The sequence below is a fragment of the Vanellus vanellus genome (genome assembly GCF_965231255.1).
Source record: "Vanellus vanellus genome assembly, chromosome: Z".
NCBI lineage: Eukaryota > Metazoa > Chordata > Aves > Charadriiformes > Charadriidae > Vanellus > Vanellus vanellus.
Window position 1 is genome coordinate 49,873,857 of NC_138908.1, and position 14,535 is coordinate 49,888,391.

Below are 14,535 nucleotides of genomic sequence, written 5' to 3' on the forward strand. Positions count from 1 at the left end.
GCAGAGGAAAATACGGACTTGGAAAGTGCTGGCTGGTGTGAGGATGAGGCTACAGTTAAGTCCAAAGGGGAACAGTATCCCCTTTTTAAAAACAATTGGACATTGGATTTGGCAGCATGGATTTCTGAGTGTTTTTGAGATGTACCAAGGTCAGTTCTAACAAACACTCAGTACAGGAGGGGCTATGAAGGAGAAGCTAAATGCAAAGAGCATAGAAGAAGCAAACTTAGGGCTCATTTGTCTCCCACTGAAGTCATGGCTTGTTTAATTCTTGCCCTTTAAATTTAAAGCAGCTGCTGCCATTCGAACTGCGTAACTGAAATTTTTTAGCCACATGGTGGCAAGTTTCCAGGCCACTAGCTTCCTATGCTTATATGGCATTGACATTAATAATACCTCTGTTCAGTAACAAAGGGAAGTATTTTCATGACCATCTTTTTCCTATCACGAAACTTTAGATAATCAGTAAATTTTAATAATAACCTCCTCTGCGGGAAACTCTTAGATCAAAACCAAGGTATTCTCATCTAATCTTACTTGCTAGTTTGGTTCACAAAAAGTCTTGGTGACAGAAGTAAAGGAAGCCTTTTTTTTTTATAGGAGCACAATTTGATTTCTGGACCAGTCTGTCTTATATCTTTATTGCAGTTTACACATTATACTATAATAATCAAAACAACATTTTATGTATCCAACTATAATGAAAAGGGTCGGCCCAACCTTCACGCTGAGTCTCACTGCTCCAGTAACTGAAGAGGACTCTGTGGGGGTAATATTAAATCCAGGATGAGCAAACAATAATCCTCTGCTTGTACTATGTCTACAGGATGAAGCAGTTCTCAGAAAACTATTTCTTCCTACTTGTACTTGCTATGTTTTATTTCATTCAGGTTATCTCCATCTTTTTTTCCATGGTTGGTTTTTTTTTTTGGAGGGGGGAGGAGGGAGTGAATAGACATCCCACTACCTTTCTACCAACCATTTTTTGAACTGTAATTGCAATGTCAATACCTCTAAAAATCTTTTTTTTTATTACACCTTGGCAATATTAGCAGTAGATAGGGTGGGGAGCTCTGGGGGTACTACAGACACAACATCAATTTCAAAAAAAAACAAACTTTTTTTTTTATCAAAGTGGGGAAAATACTGTTGATTTGCTCAGGTCTGCAGAAAAGATTAATGGTTCTATGTGTAAAAGAGTAAATGAATGCATGTAAGTGACACTATCCTCCATGTAACTCTAAAACTGATCCTGTAACTTGGTCAAAGAAAAATGTGGAAGAATGAAGTGCAACATATCTGAGATTTAGAGTGACGTGTGCCTTTCTTTGATAACTGAGACTAGTAAAGAATTAATCAAGGATCTGTAGAGTAGGCATGTATTGGCTTTTAGGATTCAATATCTCAAGTTAAGTTTTAGTGGAAAATTAGAACCCATCATTAAAAGTTTGACTTAATTTGCCATAGTCGAAGTGGGAGTGAAGACAAGTGGCTGAGGACATATTTAGCATCCAGCTAAATGTCTCTGTTTCTGAGGCTTATATTGAACGAAGCAGAAAAGAGAGGAGCTGTTTAAGACAGGCTGAGGAACAACACCCAGGATTTCTGCTTCCTGCAGATAGGTTTGCCGCAACTACTAATAGTGAGAATGAATTAATCTCTTCCTAGCCTTATGAAAACTAGCCTCACCTCAGTCTTACTGTAACACTTACCACATTGAGTTTCTCATGGAATAAACTGGATTGTGTGATGGACAGTCAGTGTCCCCTACTGCCCTTACCCTAATCAGATGTCCCTTTTCAAACCAAGGGTAGGGCAGGAAAAGTCTGTATATGTGGAACCATTCATGCTCTTGCATTACGATTTCTGCCTGTTTAGAGTGAGGTTTCTGAAGGTTTAATGCAAATTACTGCACATGCAGCTTCTAAGACAGCTGTAAGTATCAGTCACACAGCTGGCTGTCCAGTGTGGTGTGTGGAGCTCAGCAGCCTGATATGTCTATAGGTCATGATGGAGCATTTCATGTGGATGCATGTAGACCCTGGGGACAAGCTCTCTTTATTAAAAGGTGGTGGTTGCTTTACTATCCACTACTTCAGGCTGGCAGGCACTGTACCCTATTGTTCATGCTACTCTTCTCCAAACAACTTTATCATGACAGCTCAGAGATCTCCATTTCTTCATAAAATTAGCTGTGACAACCAGATGTAAAATGGAAATTAAAAAAAAATATATGCTTGTGCATACATTTCAAATACATCTCCTTTAGATTCACATCCATAAGTTTTAAGTGATCTTCCCTGACATACGTAGGTGAGAAAGCTTCTAAAATGCCTATGTGCTCTATGGCTATTTCTTTTTTTCCTGAATACTTCAGTGCAAGTGGGCAGTAGGGTCTGGGTGAAGCTTTGGTTAAGTCAATTTGGCCTGTCTGCAGTTCCTCAGGGGCTACTTCTCTGGTGGTCAAACCCTGTGGAGAAGAGCTGCTCCAAAGAGAATAGTTGACCAAAGCATTTTCAGGTGCGCAGTTCGAGAAGGCACTCTGTACTCTTTCCAAACTGTAAGCTCACTTGAAGCCTTATGGCCAATTAAAACAGTGGGTAAGGACCACTTGCCTATCAGGCTGCCAATTTAGTAGGCTGGAGCACATCATAAACAAGGACTGTTGCTACAGAGGAGAAAGAGCCTTCCCTTGTCAGCTACTCTACTGTGGCCCCAGCCATCAGCCAATGCAGGGCTTTCTGGGTCTAGGTGTGGTCAGGTCAATATGCAACCATGGTTGTCAAGTCAGGTGCAGCTGCACCTGCTGGGATGAAAAAGAGATCTTGGTGATAAAAAAAGCTCCTTTTATGCATTTACATTTTATTGTTTGTGATGGGTGATGGTGTTGTTATCAAATGGATGCCCTACCCCCACGGCCTTTTCTCACACGAAATTAAAAATTAAGCCAAATTAAAAGAAATTCTTCTGAGTATTTAAGAACTTAGAGATTCTTTGCTAAGAAGCTGACACACTTGTTTGGTTGGTTTTTTATGCTCGTAAATTTATCTATGAGAGACTAGCCTTATGTTCCCATGTGTGGAATTCCATTAAAGTGGCCAGTTTTCTTTGTCTGGGTCTAAAGTTTGATTACAGACAAATATTTCTGCTTGAGGTTATATTCCTACATAGAAAGGTGATGCAATTTCTGGGCTGAAGAGGTGGCAGTGGAAGAGGCCAAGACTCTTGAATTTGTTTTAAGAAAATAATTATTTCACTCTACACTCTGTAACATATATATTCTTATATAGACCTATGTATGGCATGTGATGAGTATGTCATAAAATTTCTCAGAGAGAGGAGTCATTATTTTTAAATGTGATGCTATTCATCGTAAGCAGCAGGCCATAATTAGATTATCTTGATATAGTCAGTCCTGTCACCTTAACTTGCATGTGCTGTTACTAAGAGAGCTCACCTGAGTCATTGAATAACAGGTCTGGCATTCTGTTGTGGTTATATTAACAAATAAGTTATAAAGATTCAAATGCTGTTACTCACTTTGGTACTTAAAAGCATGTTACATCCACGAGTACAGGTGTTGCAGATGTATATGATCATGGTCATAAAAATAATTAGATTATTCTAATAATCTTGTTTAACTATTTTCATCTATAATAACCTGTAATAGTCAAATTACAACTCATCAGACCATATACTAACAATTTACTAGTCCATGATAAGCTCTCTGTGTGTCCTTGATATTTTGACTCGGTATCAATCTGACAAATAACAAAATCAATTACCTATCTGGGCTGGCTCTATACTCCTTAGAAGATCCTGTTCCATATGTAATTCTTTCTGAATAAGGAAAAGGGTGCACCTGCATATTTGATCATTTCATTCATTCATTTAGCACAACTGAAAGGGAAAGCCATGTACTACCTCACAGGTTCTTTGATCTGAGAGTTTAGTGCATAAGCAGAGCAACACAAAAGTACTTGGACCATTGAGTCTGTACAACTTACACGTACAGGCAGCCTCAGAGTCCGTACCTTTCTACTTTTGGGGTTTTTTTTGACTGTTCTTTTGATCTGTCTGTAGCTTTTTGACTCATTTGTAGAATCTTTTGTAGAAACATGGTTCATACATTAAAAGATTCCAATTTAAACCTTACTTCGTAAAATTCATATCTTTCCCAGAGAAGTTTTTGTTCCAAAAACTAGTCAATTTTCTATGAAAGAATATTACCAGATTTTCCCCATTTCCATGGATGGAAATATGAAAGCTTACAGTTTCAGCCATAGCATATTTTAGGTAAAGGTGTTTTTAAAGTCACAAGGGATTTTTGTCTCTTCCTCCCAAAATTACTTAAAAGAATGATGCAATATTAAGATGGAAATCTGACAGCAATTTAAAATTCTAAAACATGGCAAATAAACACCCTTCAACAAAAAATACTATGGGAATTATTGGACTAATTACAGTAAAAATAAACAGCAACTTGTATTTCTATGTATGTGAATGGAAGCCCAGTGAATACAGAATTTACAAAATAATTGCACAGTACTTACATAATACTATATAATTTAGTTGCCACAATGGCAAAGAGGAATATTGCTGCCTTGACGGATTGACAGGGTGTTTAGAAAGTAATACAGTAGTTATCAGCAAAATGCGGTATGATAATTTGACTAACTGTTGGAAATAACCTACATAATGACTAAAATTGAACATACCCACATGCAAACACTGAGTAATAAATGTGTAATAATTTCTACCCTTTTAGTAAATGATGTGTGCCATGTGTTTGTGAGATTTGCTGTATTCAAACAACTGATTTAACAGTGACATGAAACAGGCCAATTCTGCTGGCAGAATATGTATATACACATGTATAGCTGCACACAGACAGAGGCAAAGAACTGCATCAGAATAAAATCTTACCCAATTATCAGTGGAAATGAAGCCTAATTCTAAATATATATCTATATTTTAATTTAATGTTATCAACACTAATAAAAAAGATTAGTATTGTAAGCATTCATTTAAAATGGAAAACAGCTGCACAAATGAGAGCGTGACAATCAGCTTTGGGCTGAGTCCTGTAAAGGAAAAGTGCACCTGACATGCAGGTCCATACAGGTCCTGTTGCAGTACGTGTGGATTCACAGGACCTGATGCCATGCCTCTGAGTGACCAAATTTTTCAGCAAGAAGTATGGCATTTTATTCACATTTTATTCTTGTGTGGTGATTTTTACCAGAAATGGACACATACTCACATTGCTACAAAGGTATCCTGCTTTCCCAATGTTTGATGAACTTCACAAGCTTTTGAGAACAAAGCTTGAAATTAGCTTAGAAAATAACAGTAAAGAATCAAGTGAGTATAAAATATGGTAATATTTTTGTAGCCTAATACTAGATTTTTCTCTGGTTTATGGAAAAGGGGTTTAAGTTTTATTTTATTTATTCTATTTGGGTTTATGGAAAAGGGTTTTAAAGGGATTTTCTAGTGTAGAGAAATTGTTTTATGAAAAATATTTAAGCATAGCTATTACCAGCACAGTTTTCACACATAAAGACCAAATTAAAATAGTCATAAATATATACATATGTATATGTGTGTGTATGCATATATATAAAAATATACATGCATATATGTGTATATATGCATGTATCTACATATACATACATATACATACATATTCATACATATATATGGGTGTGTATATATATATGTATTTTTTAAAGCTGAGCTGTGCCATTTTATTGGCTCTTGATTAGAGCGTGCCTGCCATCAATAGCTTTGGGGTAGCAGGCAACACGCTGTGATCACTGAATAAAAGTGCAAATTCTCTTGTGTCTTTCCAAAATCTCATTAATAAATTCCAGTTTTAGGTAATAAAATCTCTGGCCAGTCTTCCTTCCCCCATGGGATTAGCATCACATTGCAGCCTCTGAACTGGGCCCATATCCTCGAAATTATTGTAATCCAGGCCTAAACTCCAACCTCTTCACCCAGGACCTAGCTAATTAAATTATTGTAATGTTGTTGGTTAGATTAAACCATCAGATGCCATTAGTCTCTCAGTTTTACCCAGGCTTAATTCTGTCAAGTTTTTGAAGAGAGTCATACCTTGGTCATTTGAGGATTGAGACCAATGTCTCATTTTCATTTTATTTCCTCATAAGAAGTCACGTATATTGAATTGCTAATATTGTCTCAGTCACTTAATACTTTTTATCGCTTTTAAGCCCCTTTTAAGTATTCCAATCCAAAGCCAAAAATAAATGTTACAGAAATTTTCCAACTTACCAGTTGTTTGTATTTACATCATGCTGTTAAAGCAATGGATATGCTGTATTGAATGCAAGACACATGTGTCCCGAGACATATGAATCCTATTAAACAGTATTAGCAATTTATTTTTTTTGCAATTAATTCTCTTTCCATTCTCTTTCACATTATGACAAATGATGCCATGTAAAGAATCTCTTCCATCAAAACAAGAAACAGTTGAATGTACTTGAAATATGTGTGGGAAAACCACCATGAGTAATGTTATGTAAAGGCACAGATGAATGAACTGGCTAATTAATATATCATTCAATAGTTTGCAGACTTGGAGGCTTAGCTCCCCATATAAAATTGTTTGCTTAAAATAATGTCTTGATTTATTTTAGGCTATTTGATCATTCCATGGAAGGATTCAAAAACTGGGAGTTTATGACTACTCACTGCTGGAGTGAAAAAGCAGCAGGTGACTGGATCTTGGAGATCTGTGACACTCCATCTCAGCTGAGAAATTTCAAGACTCCAGGTATGACTCTAACCTTTATTTGGGCTCAGTGAATTCAGAAGAATGCTTGCAGTTGCTAATACTGCCTTGACTGTTTTCCACCTTTTATTTACAGCAGGAACATCTCACAGGTTTTAGTGTGAAGGCAGAGCTGAGCATTATTGTTAATTTCGGTTATCAGTGCACTCTGCATTTTTATGTTGATGTTATTTGCCATTTAAGACATGTGGTTCTCTTATTCTGAACTTACTTCTGGTTTCCATGGAAAATTTCATCTTCTCAGGGGTAAACTACTCTTTTTCTTGCTGTCACGTGTGTTGCCTCCTCAAAGTATAAAAACAGACTTTGGCCATTTAGAGCTACGTCATACCAGACATTAATTCTTCAAGCAGAGACAGACCCCTGTACCATCTGATAGGTTACCAAGAGTCAGTGCTTTAAACAAATCCAAGTCTTTACTAGGCACAGTTTTCAAGGAAAAAGGCACAAAACTGCATAAAACTGCATGTGTGACATTTGAAAGCAGTTGTAGTATCTCCGTGTGCAGGCTTCTGTTTTCTTGGATCTTAAATATAGACTTAACAGACAGGTCTTCAGCATAAGTTAGAGCAGCCCAGAGTTACTCTGTGGTATTCCTATTGCCTGTGACTTTCATGGCTTATATAGGGCCCATACTTATTTGGCCTATATCAGCTATATAGTGCCCAGGGATTTATTTTCATGTTGTTTTTCTTTGCTTTGTTGTTTGGGTTTTTTTTAATCCTACCCATAAGAAAAAGCGGCATTTATCAGTGCTTACACAACAAGAAGATCCCACTATACAAGAGAAAGAAATTCCCAACTTCCTACCACTGTTAGGTTGCATCGTGCTCCTGTGTGTATGGGCAGAGTCCTCAGACCTGGCATTCGTCCACTCACAAACTGTGCTCCTAGTAAGAATTTTTGAGGCTACAGATGTTCTGCTATTAATTCCCACTGCACAGTTCAGTTTCATTCACATATTTCAGTATGAGCACTTTGAAAGAAATGGAGATTGAGAGAAGGGCTTCCAAAGAGACTCACGGGAGTACATGCTTACTTCTATTTGCTGGTTATGAGAGATGAGTATATACTTGCCTTTGGACTTACTCAAAATTTAAACCTTAAAACCCATTTTGAAATAGATACATTATACGCAGACAAAAATACCACTGTTTATGCATGAATACTGAATATAGTCCTCCCTTTGGAGCCCCACATCAAAGTAGGTGGAAACTCTTTAATAAAAATAATGAAAGATGAAATATCACTTAAAGAAATCATCTAGATTAAAACATGTTAGAGAGGTGAATACTACTGATGTATTAGAAAACATTTATCACTAAATCTAAATTAACACTCTGATTGGACAGCATGTCAGAATGCAATAGTATTACATTGGAAGTGACAAATCTATTTTATTACTGCTTTCTGATATATAAAAATTAATTATAAGAATTCTGCTATGAAATGTATTTAGGACTACAATGACATTAGCAGTAGAATTAGTTTATAATTCAGTGAAGTAAGAGATACATTCCATCTCAGGCAGCTAAGTAAACTCACAAAGCAGTAAGAGTTTTCTATCTGATCTGCTAAAAATCAATTCTGAATTTTAAGACATAGATGTTAACTTAAAGTACTTGGAGATATAAAAATATATCCTCGTGAACTTAACAATAGGGGATTTTTAAGTATGTTTGTTCCTGAATTAGTAGGTTATTGGAAATCACTAAAACTATTCAAATGAGCCTTGCTAAGTATAAGTACTTTTATTGTTTCTACTACATGAAAAAGCACACATAAAGAAACATTGACTAAAATACAAACTGAAGTGCTTAAAAGCTTTGAGATTAAAACAAGAAGGGCTAGCGCAATAGGGCACGTGCATGTAGTTGACTATTCTAGATGAATGTTAATTTCTCAATTCTAATTTGTCCAAGAAAGGCTCGTTAGTGTTTCTGCCACCAAATATGGGGATGTAGTACTTTGTCTTCCTTTTGGTTGAAATTTGGTTTGTTAAGTTATTCAGATTGGAATGAAGGCTATGTGCAGTTCACCCATTCAAGGTAAATGTGCCTTTCTGGGAGGTCAGCTGGCCCAATCATTCCTGCAGCTTACAAACTCAGTAAGGCTACTTCCATCATGACTTAGAGCACTCCAGGGCACAGGAGGAATTCTAGTGTGTGAGCACAGAGTTGTCCAGTCTCCTTCCTATTCCAAGTGGTGCACAGGCCAACCTCAATTGAGTTTATGCATTTTTACTTGGGACAAAAATGAACCCTCTCATTTCAAAATTATGACAAAACAGAAGTGCTGATTTTATGCTGCTTAGATATTTTTCTGTCTAAAAAATCTAACACAGAGATCAGCCTCACTCAGCTACTGTTGAAATTGATTGAGTTGAATGAGAATTGTAGTTCTTTATTTCTGGTCTTCATTAGCTGAGTTATGTTCTTTTTAATGCGGCAGATGGCCAGATAGCCCGTCTCTCTGCTTTTTGAAAAAGTTGCTCTGCCTGTCTGGCCATCAAATCATATTCTGTTATTGCCTGTCTCAGTTGTCTGCATAACCTGAATTTCTTTTCAGGATGCTAAACCCTCAGTCATAAGCCAAAATTTTTACAACATGTTATGTATTATGAGGCTAATAAGTTCCTATTGAAGACCAAGATAATGAATGTGATTTTCAAAATTGCTGAGCAGTGAAAAACTTTGTATTAAAGTCTGTGGTAACTCTAGGGTGCCAGTGTCATTTAAATGTCAGCTATATACTCAAGTGGTTAATTTTAAGCACAGCATTTTGAAAATATTGATTATCATCCTCTAGAGATCTGAAAGGAAAAAACAGCATTGCCATTGTTCCGATATTCACTTTGTTTTATCTGGACTCATCACTTCTCACCATGGTTTGCAGTGGTAAAAGGTTCTTAGCTAAGTGATGTTATTTGCACCAGTAAATGCAGAGTAAAGTTTCCAGTACACTAAAAAGGGGTATTCATTAAATGTATTTGGAAAAGCAGCCATAGACTATGAGCAGAGCTGTTCAGGGATTCAGGGGGAGGTTTGGTGTTTGGGTTTTTTTTCAATACTCAATGCTTTAGAATTTCTTAGAAGGGAGTTATTAAAGCACAACTAAGTAATTTAATTTTGATCAGATAACTGAAAAGGGACAAAAATCAATGATTTTCAACTCCATCTTGCACTTGTTATTCTTAATGCAGCCAAGAGCGTCTCTGGATTGAAGGACAAGTTAGGGCAGCTCTTCACCTTTGTGCGTACTGGAACCCAGCAGTTCATCCAACAGGCATGAAGGAGATCCATAGCACCATTCAGCTGTTCCCCTCTTCTCTCTTTGCTGGCACACTCCCTGTACTAAAGCCTAGAAAAGAGGTAGCATGGAGCCATTTTGCGAGCTGTTCAACCGGGCTATTCTCCAGACATCTTTTACAGCCCTTTTATGTCACCAGGACAGTCTAAAAGTGGCCAGCTACATAGCTACATTTCAAGCTTTACACTTTAAAGACTGTTCCTGCACACTCCTATTTTACATACATAGTTATATAGGTCTTACTGATTTATTGATTTCAATACTTTATATATACTCAGTGCTTTAGTGGCTAAACTCATGGCACTGATTTCTTTTTCTCCATGAGGACTAAAGCCTAAAGACAGAGCTCTGGAAGAGGTGCAGTAAGGGCAGGGGATGTGGAGAACGTAGATCTGCGCAACCAAGGGTTGTGGAGGAAGCCAATGCACTGAAGGAACCCTGCTGGAGAGCTTACTTGTTACTCTCTTTTAACTGCAACATGAAGCAGTGCTTGAGGCTGGTTAGGTTTTTACATGCATTTGGATTTCACAAGTTGCGATCTGGTTGTGAATTTGGATCCTGGTATGCTATGTAGTAATACGTCCCCCAACTTTCTAGAATGGTGGTTGCCCTGTGATGGAAGCTGTCCAGTAACACTTCTGTTCAGAAAGATTTGAAGGTGCCTGCCATATATTAGTGGTGGATAAACTCAGCTGCTTGAGCATGTTGGGGTTAGTCTCTGCACTGAACAGAACGTGAAGTAAACATAAGGTGCTTAAACACAATTTATGGTGCCTCTCTGGTTTATCACCGCAGCCTGCAGTTTATCACACTGATATCACCACTGTGCCTGTTTCTTGTTTCTGTTGTGTGCGCGTGTTTGTTTAGCTATTGAAAGGTCTTATAATTAAGAGCTGCAGTTTTCCTGTAATCAAATTGAGAACAAAGAGCCAACATGTCATCATATCCCAGCATTGGCAAGGTAATGCCACATCTGTTACCCGTAAAGAAATGCAGGGTCCAGTTCATAAAACTAGTGCATGTGATTTCTGCATTTAATTCTGTAGAGTTTATGGAGGTGGACATGTGCTTGCTGTGAAATGCTGTGATATACCCTTTCTCCCATACATACAATATGGGACCTCTGTTACATACTAAATACAAGCAGGGTAAAGGATTATTCTAGCCAAACTAAATGATGGAATCAGCCAAAAATGGGGAAAGAAAGATTTTGGCTTAAATGTGCACACTTTGTTTATTCATTATAAAAGTGTGTGTGTATGTATATATATATATATATACTTAGTTATTGAAATATTTTCATTGTGCAAATTAAACCTGCCTTAAGGCAGACTTCATTTATTTGCTGGCAAGTCACATGAATTTTTCTCCTCTTTATGTACTGAACCGTTCTTAAAAGGCAACTAATCTCCTAAGAGACTCTGCATTATTCCTTTGCTGCCCTTTTGCGTTAAGTGTACATTCAAAGCACCAGTGACAAGAATGAAAAGATCTGAATAACTTAGCAAAACACACATTTTTGAGTGCATCCGATATATTATGGTCCATATGCTGTAGAAGTGGGTTTAAACACAAAAAGGACACAGACTTTACATGGAGAAGCTGTAGCTTTGAGAAGGCTGTTGGGATGACTGCATATCTGGTTAAAAATGAGCTTCCTGTGTGACTCCTTTCCTAAAAAGGAAAGTGCCTTTAGGGACCCAGCTGAATCACTTTAAACAACATTGAGAAGTAACTTGATCCCCCCATGTCTATACAGGAAGAAAATAAGTGATTTCGGTCTTTTTAATCTACTGGGCACCAAAGACCTACATGGCTGTGAGCTAGAGGTAGGAAAAGACAAATTGAAAATAAGGTGCATGCAGTTTTACAGCCAAGGTAATTAGCCATTAGTTTGGCAGCAGGTGTGATAGACTCTTCGGGGGTTATTTTTTCAAATCAGGATTTAATGTCTCTTTAAAAATAGTAATTCTTTGCTTTAGCTGTGAAAAGTTGGAAGCTACTGTGTGAAAAACTGTCATGTGAGGTAGTCTCTTGCCTGTAGTTTCTTCTCAAAAACTGAGTATGGAGCAGAGAAGGTTTTATATGAAATGTAGACATTTCTGTCCGAGAAAGATTAAATTGGGTTGGCAAGAGACAGAAAGATAACAGAGATTCCCACCGTTAAGCCCAGCATAAAGTATATAAAGGAACTGGACTGTCAGGTCATGGTTTTGCTTATTGTTACTTACTGCTTGAAGGATGAATGTCAAAGCGGAGTATTCTCTTGGTCATGTCAATGGAGGATACCAGATGACATTGGGGAAAATACAGAAAATTACATGTAAAGGTCAAAGTAATTGTCTTGCACAGGTTGAAAAAGTCCAAGTGAACAATATGAAAGCTCAAATTATTGAGTATCATTAAAATGGAAGAAGAGGAAGATTGCTTGATTTTAATTTTACATGAAGTATATTAAGTGATTTTCTTGAGAAGAGACATACCAGGATTACATATCTTTTTAAATAACAGTTCTAAGGGAAGAGTATTTTAACCACAAAACAGCATCCAAAACAGGATCTTTCAGAAAAGAAATAGTCACTGCTCCTCTGTTTCCTTTCTCTTCTGATGAATTTGACATTTACAACTGGCTACTCCAACATAGATAAATATAATCAAGAGAATAGGATAAGACCAAACTTGTGTTCCATCTTTTCAAGCAGGGATGTGTTTTTTGTGCATCTTTACTTTAGGCATCATTTCAGACTGGAATCCTTTTGCTTTGTAACAGAATTAATTCATGGGCTAGTATAGACAGAAAGGTGGGCACTGGAAGTTCACACTTTGTTTCCTGACAGCCTGAACTGATGACTTGATATACATTTATCTTTTTATTTTTCCACAATAAAAACTTGCCGAAAAGTCAGATAATGCTTCAGCGAGGAAAACAATTTTTTCTTTCTTCACTCAGGTATTGAGAGGATAGAATATTAGTGATGAACACAGACAATGCAGTGATATATCTGCCAAATAACTAGGGCAAATAAATAAGAAGTTATGCTGGTTTGGGAGGGGATGCTGATGTTCTACCATGGAGATTTTAAAAGAATTTTTTTCCTATTCTTCGAGATGTGTCCTGTAAGCCAATGAAAAGTACTCTTCAGTAATAAACAAAATGTAATCCCCTTCTTAAGTAAGAATTCTAGAGAGGATAGAATTTTGAATAGCTAGTTAGCTAAAAGATCTTGAGCAATGATTACTGGATAATTAATGTTCTGAGAGAAAGTGAAATCCAGAGCAAAAACTCCTTGTTGAGTAGCATATGCATTTTCCAAACAACTGTATGGCCAAAGGTTTTGTTGTTTATATTTAGTTCAACCTGTGGTGCAAACTTTTACTAGACCTACAAGAGACCGGAGCACAATGCAAATACTGTGTAAAAACCTGATTGAAGAAAGTATGCTTTCTCAGTTTATAGGGAAGCAGCAGTTGCACTTATTTGAAAAGCAACATCTCCCATACCTATTCACAAAGTCATGTTTACAAATGATACGTTTTTGTAAGACACAGAAATTAGAAATGGTTTCTAAAACTAGATTTTAAATACTTAACTTCCAGGCAAATTGAAAGAGTGGTCCTTAGTACTGTATGGAACATCCATCCAGCCTTACTCACCAAGAAATGATTTTCCAAAAGTGGAAAGAGTGCGCTCTAGTCCAATTGAAGACCCTACAGAAGATTATGGAACAGATGACTATTCAGGTAAGTACATTCATTTACTCTGATTGTGCATTTACTGAACACACAATAGGTTGAAGGTAAGACCTAAGACTCTGCACATGTAAAATGTTCAGTGAAGTGGATTCTTAATTTAAGATCAGAACTGTTTGCTTTATGATTTAAAGTTAGATATTTTCATTTCATCTTTATGAGTTTGTTAGCAGTTATATATTTTCAAGCTACACTTGACATACTATGAAGAATGCACTGCTTGTAATATAAGTATATAAATATATATATATGCACTCATATATATACAACTAACATTATCTTCTATGTCTGTGTTGTTTCTCACTGATCCCTATAGAAGTTTTCAACCTATCATTAGACTTTAATAGAGTTAGATTTTTGGCACTGCAAAATAAGTCAGGTTGCAAGTTTCCTATGTGTACTCCAACATTAGGAGCATTGTGTAGGCGGTTAATGCTGATGAATCTTAAGTATAGCTCCAGCAAGCAAACAGCAGGACAAAGTTCAGTTTAGAAGTTTCTGTTACTACAGTCTCCTGCCACAGCATGTCAAACCCACAGTCTCTATTTTAGATTGAGAGCTGCTGAACTCGTTGTTTTGATAGGTGATGAAACACTACAATCTCTGCCGTAAAAGGTCACTATTCTTAAGTTTCTGTATGAAGCAAACTCACT

At 36.9% G+C, this 14,535-nt stretch overlaps 1 protein-coding gene across 1 annotated transcript in view; it reads left to right on the forward strand.

Annotated features, from left to right (window-relative positions):
* PCSK5 (proprotein convertase subtilisin/kexin type 5) overlaps positions 1-14,535 on the forward strand; it is a gene marked incomplete at its 5' end in the record, with an annotated part of 199,614 nt that overhangs the window by 174,757 nt on the left and 10,322 nt on the right. Inside the window, 2 exons of the mRNA XM_082497728.1 lie at positions 6,669-6,805; positions 13,730-13,873. Of these exons, the coding sequence (XP_082353854.1) occupies positions 6,669-6,805; positions 13,730-13,873 (281 nt within the window). The remainder of the gene's footprint in view (positions 1-6,668; positions 6,806-13,729; positions 13,874-14,535) is intronic.